Source organism: Portunus trituberculatus, chromosome 25, assembly GCF_017591435.1.
Source record: "Portunus trituberculatus isolate SZX2019 chromosome 25, ASM1759143v1, whole genome shotgun sequence".
NCBI classification, from domain to species: Eukaryota; Metazoa; Arthropoda; class Malacostraca; order Decapoda; family Portunidae; genus Portunus; species Portunus trituberculatus.
Window position 1 is genome coordinate 9775686 of NC_059279.1, and position 9882 is coordinate 9785567.

The 9882-nt window shown below is 38.4% G+C and overlaps 1 protein-coding gene across 7 annotated transcripts in view; it reads left to right on the top strand.

The window, feature by feature from the left end:
* LOC123508985 (protein C12orf4 homolog) overlaps positions 1-9533 on the top strand; it is a 219796-nt gene extending 210263 nt beyond the window's left edge. For 6 of the 7 annotated variants that reach the window (XR_006676067.1, XR_006676063.1, XR_006676062.1 and 3 more), the window contains 2 exons: positions 6619-6731; positions 6942-7084. Coding sequence is in view for 1 of the 7 variants with exons in the window: in XM_045263089.1 (XP_045119024.1) it covers positions 6619-6731; positions 6942-7090; positions 9276-9509 (496 nt within the window). In the remaining 6 variants the exon portion in view is untranslated. Of the gene's footprint in view, positions 1-6618; positions 6732-6941; positions 7091-9275 lie in introns of those variants that run through there. The other variant, XM_045263089.1, reaches the window with a different exon arrangement.
* Positions 9534-9882: the final 349 nt, after the last annotated feature.

The window sequence follows — 9882 nt, forward strand, 5'->3', positions numbered from 1 at the left end:
TCAGAAGAGCAGTTAGCATGAAAATTGAAGTAGAAGATAGCAAGAGATGCAACATTACAGTGGTTTGGACACTGAAGACAGTCAGAGGAGAGGAATTGCTAAGGCAAAAACTTATAATTCCACCCAGTCTAATAAAACTGTGAGAGTAGAACCCACCCATACATGCAACAAATACTCCATATATGGGCAGCTAAGGCCATTCATTGTACAGAGTTGGCTTGTCAGTTGGGGGCATGAGAAAAATTGGTGGTGACAACTCAAAATGCCTAACTTTGTAGAAATTGTTTTAGCTAGAGAAGAGATGTGAAGTTTCCAGTTAAGATTACACACCCCTCTGAAGTTTCACAATCCTCGAGTTTGGTGCCTAGTCCTAAATTCTTTGGACTTTTAGTTTTGTGCATTATCATTACAAATTCCATGCTAATTTGACAAGTATCAGTCATGTTAACCTACTGTCATCATGCTGTTCAAGGCTCCAATGAGATCTTCCATTTGTGTAGCACTGGCAATTTCATACCCACTAATACATAATGCTTTGGGCACCCAAAGCAGTGAGTCTATAGCTGTCTCATGTGTTACACCGAGTGCACTGCCACTTTGCTTTTGCTTAGTTCCACAGAAGAACCCTTCTCCAACTATGTTTCACTGTTGCAATATAGAGAAAATGCTAACATTTCACCATTGAATCTATACTATTCTTGATATTAAAATAAGAAAAGAAATTCTGTGCTATCATAATGTACTTGGATCTGACTGATACTGGCAATGCTGCTTTGGATGTTGCTTCCTCTCTCTGATGCACTGTTGATTGACTTAAACCCTCAGAAGGCTTATGGACCTTATGGGGTCCCTCCTATTGTTCTCAAAAACTGTGCTTTGTGCTTGCACCTTGCCTGGCCAAAGTCCTTCAACTTTGTCTATCAACTTATACCTTTCCATCTTGCTGGAAATTTGCCTACATTCAGCCTGTTCCTAAAGAGAGTGACCGTTCTAATCCTTCAAACTACTATCCTATAGCTTTAATCTCTTGCTTGTCTAAAGTTTTAAAATCTAACCTCAATAGGAAGATTTTCAAACATCTCTCACTTCACACTCTTCTATCTGATCGCTAGTATAGTTTCCATCAAAGCTACTCTACTGGTGATCTGGCTTTCCTTACTGAGTCTTGGTCATCCTCTTTTAAAAATTTTGGTGAAACTTTTGCTGTTGCAGTACACATATCAAAAGCTTTTGATGGAGTCTGACACAAAACTTTGATCTCAAATTCTATCTTTTTCTGCAGGTTTGTCTCAAGTTTTCTCTCTGACATTTCTATTGCTGCTGTGGTAGATGGCCACTGTTCTTTGCCCAAATCTGTTAACAGTGGTGTTCCTCAGGGTTCTGTCTTGTCACCCACTCTCTTTCTCTTATTCATTAATGATCTTAACCAAACTTCTTGCCCTATTCATTCCTATGCTGGTGATACCACCATACATCTTTCCACGTCCTTTCAGAAACAACCAACCCTTCAGGAAGTCAAATAGATCACAAAGGGATGCCACCAAATGCCTGACTTCCGATCTTTCAAACATTTCTGATTGAAGCAGAGAAAACTTTGTAGTGTTCAATGCCTCAAAAACTCAGTTCCTCCATCTGTCAACTTAACACAACCTTCCAGACAACTATCCCCCTCTTCTTCAGTGACACTCAACTGTCTCCCTCTTCTACACTGAATATTCTTGGTCTGTCCTTTACTCATAATCTAAACTGGAAACTGCACATCTCATCTCTTACTACAACAGCTTCTGTGAAGTTAGATGTTCTAAGGCATCTCCGCCAAATTTTCTTACACTTCCAACTGCTAACTCTTTACAAGGACTTCATCCGCCCATGTATGGAATACAGGGGATCCTTGCAATTCAACAGGGTCAGGGCGGTTTTTCATCGGTTGAATCAGCGTTTATTCGAATCGTGAAGCAATTTTTCCCATAAAATACTTAAGAATTAGGGGGGATAAGGACCAACCTCCAACCTAAACCCCCTAAAAACATCACAATAACCTCTAAAAAAAACTAAGTTAAATTAAATCAGTACTATTAAAAGCTTCATTTATATCTAACTTTTTTTATTAAATACATTAGGGTGCTGTACAGTACATTTTCGGAAATAATTTGCAGCGGTCTCGTGGTACTTGTCCTTGTTCCTCCAAATTGTTGATACTGTTGATCTAGGGACACCCATTTGCACTGCAACAATACTGTGAGTTATAACTGCCTCACACTTTCTTATAAGCTCAAGCTTATCTTTGAAAGGTAGGAAATTGTGCTTATTAGGGCTGGGGCTTGAGGTGGCTTTCCGTCATCTTGAATCAGACGAAATACTGTCATACCTCGCCCAACACGACAGTTAGGTTCCTGAGCTCGTCGTGCACGGCGAGATTCGTGTTGGGCGAATAATAGGCCCTATGGGAAAATAGGGGTTAGGTTCCCAGATCCTCCCAAAAAAACACTTTTTTACCAAAAGCACACAAAAAAACAATAGATGAAGTTCCAAACACAATTTATTTAACTACAGTACTAGTACCGTATTTAGTTTATTTGCTGGTTGGAGAGGGCTTGAAATACGAAGTGATGGGCCTCTGACAGGCAGATGCTTCCATATGGTGTAAGGTCTCCTTGTAGGGCACAAGAAGCTCCTCAACACCCCTCTTGAACTTAATGCTCCTCTCCAGGATGGGATCTGTTTCAGTGAAGAGGGATGTTGCATCTTCCATGACTTTCAGCAAATTACGAAGAGTCTTGATGGTGAAGACAGGCTTGGTCTCTTCATCATCATCAAGATCCTCATCATCAGCACCTCCTCTTGCCTCTTTTTCCTCCAGCTGCAGCAGCTCTTCAAGTAAAGGCTCAGCATCATGTGAATCAATCACATCATTCACATCTTCCTCAGTCATGTCATCAAAGCCTTCTCCCCCAACTGTGTGGGGCGAGTCCATGACGCTTGGGAGGGGAGGTCGCGTCCATCCACCAGGACCAGCCGAAGATTAAAATGCAGACCAAATCGTGCAATCGCGAATCAAAGTCGTGCTCGGCGAAATATGGTATATTTTACTGATTTGTATATACACGAGATTCGTGTTCGGCGAATTTGTGTTCGGCGAGGTATGACAGTACAGCATTTTCCTTTAGTGTCAATTTTTAGTCAAATTAAGATCTATGGTTTCTAATTAACACTTTTATAATAAAATTAATCTTCTTGTTAATTGGAATGATGCTATAATCTCAAATCAATAAAATTGATAAATAGATGTAAATATATTTGTATATATACAGACAAACCCCGCTTTATGAAGGTTCACACTCGCTACAACAAAGGTTTTCTCTTACTACCATCTGCTCGTTTAACAAACACCAAACTCGCTTTAACGTAATTTTATTCAGGTAATTTTTTCCAAGTTTGAAACCCCCGCTGTATCACGCAAGTCAACAAGCTTTTGAATGCACCAGCGTCTCTCGTGGACAAAACGCACACCACTCACTCCCCTAGTTCAAAACAATAACAACGTCAGCAGCAGTTCGTCTTCCTTCGCTCTACATGCCACCAAAACTCCCTGCAATGTCGCCTAGCGTTGCTAAGAAGACCAGGAAATCTCTTACTCTCAAAGTGAAGCTGGATATTATTCACAGATACGTGAGAGGCGAGAAAGCTAATAGCATTGCTTCCCACCATGGCTTGACTCCATCTACTGTCTTCCATTTTCAAGTCAGCAGACTCTATTAAGAAGGCTGGTGAGATCATATCTTCCTTGCAACCTAAAAGAACCACCTGAATTTTTTACTGCAATGGATAAAATGGAAAGCCTTGTGGAAATGTGGTACATAAGTTTTGTATGCGGTACAATGATGTGCCCTTTGTTTACATTCCACAGGTTGCAGCTAGCGTGTTTCCCGTTCCACTCTCCCTCCCTTCATAAATTTAAGATCAACATTATAAAGTTACTTACATACATACATTAGTGTACATTATAATGACTTAGTCTTAAATCAAACTGCTTAAATGTTTAACTTCATAATTTTTACTTTCATTAAACCTTTTATTTTACTATGATGCACTCTTGCTTTGTTTACTCTCAATGGAAGCTCAAGTCAGGGATTAGACTTATTATAATTGGTTCGCTTAATGAAAATTTGCTTAATGAAAGGTTTTTTAGGAACGTAACCCCTTCATTTAGTGGGGTTGCCTGTATATATATATATATATATATATATATATATATATATATATATATATATATATATATATATATATATATATATATATATATATATATATATATATATATATATATATATATATATATATATATATATATATATATATATATATATATATATATATATATATATATATAATACTTAACAACGTTAAGTCTAACAAATTTCTGGTTTAATGTACTATATAAAGTTAGACCAAAAAGTCCGCATAACGTACAACCACATCCGTTTTAGCGAATTTTCTGGGTTTGAATTTGCCAGGTGAGGGACCGAACGTGGCAGCTTCGCTGTGATTGGCTGGCTCCCTGCCTGTCTCTAGCGCTCTTGGAGCTGGATCCAAGATTCTTTAACAATGTCAGAGCAACCTCCTGCCGAGAAATGGCACCCATGAACTCTTGGATGATGATGAGGTGTCTCTGAGGTTGCTGGGAACACCACCTCTGGAGGTGGTGTTACTGTCTTATGTATGCATTTATGTTCACAAAACAACATTTCTATTAGCTTTTTACAAACCTTGCCCCCAAGAAAGGATTGTTTTGTAATGCATAAAGTGAAATCTTACGTGGAATACCAGAAAATAAAGCAGAGATGAGATCGTCCACAGATGATGCGGAGACTCACGGTGACTCGGCCACTTCTTCTTCTTGTTACCCTTTTAGCCTTCATGTTGTCTTTCACCACAAAATTTATGTTTCCAATCCTATTGCCTGCTATAATGGATATCATATCTTAGTATTCATATTCATTATATATAGTATTCATATTCAGTATCACTCACTGCCATGGAGTCCAGGTTATCCTCATGGCATGAGCATATATGAATACTAAGATATGATATCCATTATAGCAGGCAATAGAAGAGTGGAAACATAAATTTTGTAGTGAAAGACAACACGCAGGCTAAAAGGGTCACAAGAAGAAGAAGTGGCTGAGTCACCATGAGTCTCCGCATTGTCAATGGGCGATCTCATCTCTGCTTTATTTTCTGGTATTCCACGTAAGATTTCACTTTATGCATTACAAAACAATCCTTTCTTGGGGGCAAGGTTTGTAAAAAGCTAATAGAAATATATATAATTTTTTCTTAACCCATGTGGTATGTTGGGAACCAGCCCAGAACGCATCCCCGCTATTTCCATTATTTCCTATGGGAAATACTAGTTATGCATTTCTGTTTGAATGTTGTTGGGCAAGAGAGGTTAATGAAATTTCTACACTTAAAGAGAGAATGCTGTGGGTAATGAACGTGCAGAAAAAAAAACCTCCACAATCATTTGATTTTTGTCTTCATTTACTGGTTTTTGAGGTCTACAATTTCAGTTCTTTCTTCTTTTGACTGAGGGTGATTTAGTATAAGATGGGCTGGGTTTTCTTCTAGATGAAATAATTAGCAAACTGTGTCCTAAGTACAGTCCAGAAAGTAAGCAATGTCAACAACACAGCTGCCCGATTCTCTCTCTCTCTCTCTCTCTCTCTCTCTCTCTCTCTCTCTCTCTCTCTCTCTCTCTCTCTCTCTCTCTCTCTCTCTCTCTCTCTCTCTCTCTCTCATACTCTCATACTCCAGATTACTGCCTTAGATTGGCTGTGAGGGTGGCCATATGGTGAGTTTGCAGCAAGTCAATGCTCTATTGTAAAACTGCAAGGTATCAGCACTCAGCAGGGTCTCACTTCCCTGCTAAGATGCCATGTTTAGAATAGGGGAACAGTTTTCTATAGAGATACCCATTAATTTTTCCTCAGTAGTAATGTGGAGCTAAAGTTAGAATGATTTTGGAAATAATTTCAGAAATGCACCAATTTATATAGAAAACAGGGAGAGAAAGAAAGACAGAGACAGAAGGTAAGGAGGTGGAGCAGCATTAGAGAAAGAAGGCAAGATTGTGATCTATGGTGAGGGCAGTAGTGTGGAGGTAGTCTACTCTGACCCTGATGATCCCTTATCATGCTCCCCCTCCTTTGCCACCTCAGCAAGGTCCTTCAGGTAGTCATTAAGTACTTGTAAAGGATGCCACTAGACCATATGGGAATTGGCTATTACACCAAAAGGGAAGTTATGTCATTAGTTCATCTATTCTTGCTAAGACAAATTTTTATTACTGAACACTTCTTGAATCTCTTTTATTTCAACACTGAGTGTAGAGTAAGATGGATAAAATATCAGTATTTTTTTGCATTATTGAAAGAATAAATTACCAAAAAAAGAAGAGGGGATGTTTTATGGTCTCACAGATTAATTGCTCTCGATAACAGGCAATTTGCAGTAATAGACAAAGAGAGAAAGTTTCTCTTCATTGATGATTCAGTGTAGTTTTAGAACATGACTAAATTATCTAGCTTTATTCTTTGTAACAGAAGTAATTTTCAGTGACATACCACCTCAGAGGATCCAAACTTCAATGAGCCTGTACTCTCACAACCTGAATGGTCTGGTGCTGCTTGTTGATGACCGCATCAACACTTACACTGGCATTAAACGGGGTAATAACTCTCTTACCAGGTTATTGACGCTGAGAAAGTCTGGCACATTATATATTATTTATCAGTCTAATTATTAAAGACTGATATTTGGTATAATAAGTAATAATTGTTATAATAATGACATGATGACCTAAACAAGTAATATTTGGTTTAATAAGTAAAGACTGTTGTAACATTGACATGACAAGCTAAATACAATTTAACGTACAGACTTTGGACGTGTGTGTCGGAAATCCACGGAGCTCCATTTCCCTGACTTGGAGGACCAGCTGGAGGTGGTGCGTAACACAGTGCCACAGGTGGTGCAGTGGCGTCGAGATCATCCGCCTCCTCACTATGACTGCGATGAGGATGCTCCAGTGAGTCATATGGGATAAATTTCATTTTTAGTGTATTTATGTTTATCTGATGCTCTATACTATCCAAGAGAATATATTCAACAGAAAGGATCTTGAGCAGTTACTGTCCTTCCATTCACTCCTTAAATCATGTGCGTATAGATTTCCCTTGGTTTATGATTGTACGTATTACATTCCTGAAAACCAGATTGAATAACAAATGATCAGATAGCAAACTTAAGGTTCAATAGGATTTAATTTAATGGGGAGAGTAACCCTAAATCTATTAATAGTGGTGTTCCTCAGGGTTTTGTCCTGTTACCAACTCTCTTTCTATTGTTCATTAATAATCTTAACCAAACTTCATGCCCTATCCACACCTATGCTAGTGTTACCACCCTACATCTTTCTACGTCCTTTCAGAGACATCCAACCCTTCAGGAAGTCAACTGATCACACAGGGATGCCACAAAATGCCTGACTTCTGATCTTTCTAAGATTTCAGATTGGGCAGAGAAAATCTAGTAGTTTTCAACGCCTCAAAAACTCAATTCCTCCATCTATCAACTCAACACAACCTTCCAGACAATGAACCCCTTTTCTTCAATGACACTCAACTGTCTCCCTCTTCCACACTAGATATTTTTTATCTGTCCTTTACTCATAATCATAACTGGAAACTTCATATCTCATCTCTTGCTAAAACAGCCTCTGTGAAGTTAGGCATTCTGAGGCGTCTCGGCCAGTTTTTCTCGTCCCTCCAACTGCTTACGCTATACGAGGGCCTTATCTGCCCATGCATGGAGTACTCTTCACATGTTTTGGGGGATTCCATTCACACAGTTTTCTTAGATAGGTTGGAATAAAAAAGTTTTTCGTTTCATCAACTCCCGTCCTCTGACAGACTGACTCTTTAGCCTCTTTCTTACCGCCGAAATGTTGCATCTCTTTCTATCTTTTATTGGTATTTTCATGCTAACTGTTCTATTGATCATGCTAACTGCAGGCCTTCCTCCTGTGCCCTTGCTGCACAAGGCTTTCTTCTTCCTCTCATCCCTATTCTGTCCAGCTCTCTAATGCAAGAGTTAACCAGTACTCTCAACCATTCATACCTTTCACTGGGAAACTCTAGAACTCCAAACCTGCTTCTGTATTTCTGTCTTCCTATGAATTGACTTCTTTTAAGAGGGAGGTATCAAGATATTCGCTCCCTAATTTTGGCTAACCCTTTACTTATCCTTTAGAAAACCAGCACCCAAGTGGGCCTTTTTTTTTTTTTCTCTCCCTCATTGTGTTGCCCTTGGCTGGCCTTCTCTCCTACATAAGAAAAAAACAGGCCTAGCTTGTATTGATAGGTAGAGAACACTTTTCTGCATCCCACAATGAGATACAGTGAACTCTTGGTTAACACAAGTTTGAATAACGCGATTTTGATTTAATGCGACTAGATATTTAAGGAGATGTGATTAAATAACACAATTTACTCTATTGAGCATGGATTAACTCAATTCAGTGACATCACTTCTGGCTTCTGGCGGAAACTGCACAGAGACACTATGGGCTGTGATCCAAGAAACTTGACAGCGAGCAGAGCTACTTCTTGCAATGAAATGGTGTGCTGTCAAATACAGTACCTCATTGTGGAAGATTAGTAGCTAAGGTGGATGGGTACATTGGGGAAATATGTGAAGAACTATTTCTCAATAAAAGTATGTAGAGAAACTCAACTATCATGCTACATTATAACCCATTAGTTTTGGAATGACTTGTGCGCAATGTCAGTAATTTCATGCATGATATAGAAATATGTGTAGCTTTTTAAGTAGGCACGATAGCATTAAAACATGACAGTGGAAAGCACTGTATTAGAGAGTTAAGTGTACATTACACAGATCATATCAACTGTTTGTAGTAACAGGTGTGGAACATTTGAAAAAAGGAAGAAAAATTCCTTTGGTAACTCAGATTGGCCTTTCCCTCAATTAGTTCGATTTATGATGGAGTTATTGTATTTATAAACTTTAAGGGTTAATGTGCAATGTAATATTGTGTTACTTCTAGGAAGGACAGCTAACTTGAAGGCTGCAGGCTGCCGAGAGTGTCAAAAATACTAACTACTCCACTGCATTAATTTGGTATATCACCATGCTTAACTTTATTATTTACTTTACTCCATACTTAACTTCACTCTATCTTTACTTTTCAGCCTCCCCCTCCAGTCCCTCAGCACTTGAAAGCTGGTGATTTCTACATCACGAGACACTCCAACCTGGCAGATGTTCATGTGATGTTCCACATGGTGGTGGATGACACCCTCCACACAACTGACATAAACTCTCGTCATCCAGTCATTCTTGGTCTGCGAAATGTCCTAAAGGTTGGATCTTCCTTGACATTTTTTTTTATTAAAAATAAGAAACCTTTTTGTTTTGGTGATTGAGCCAATTCATTATATTCATTTGTATTGTATTGGGATTGAGTCTTTATGTGGGCAGTTTCATCTGATAAATCCTCTGTATCAGGGTGCTGGAAGCAGAAAAGGTAGACATTGTTAGGCATATTGAGCAAGTTCTTCTAATGATTGTAATTATTAGGTATCTATCTTTCAGAATTATTATTAATTTCTTAAATAATTGTGCATAACTGATTAGTTTGATTAATTCTCAATAGGTGACCTAAATAAATAGTAAACTATATATATGCAAGAATGTAGGGAACTGTTAAATTATTATAAACACTATAGAATTTCTGCTGATATTACTAGAAGTAAAAGTACAAGTTATCCTCTTTGGAAAATATTCCATGGTAATATT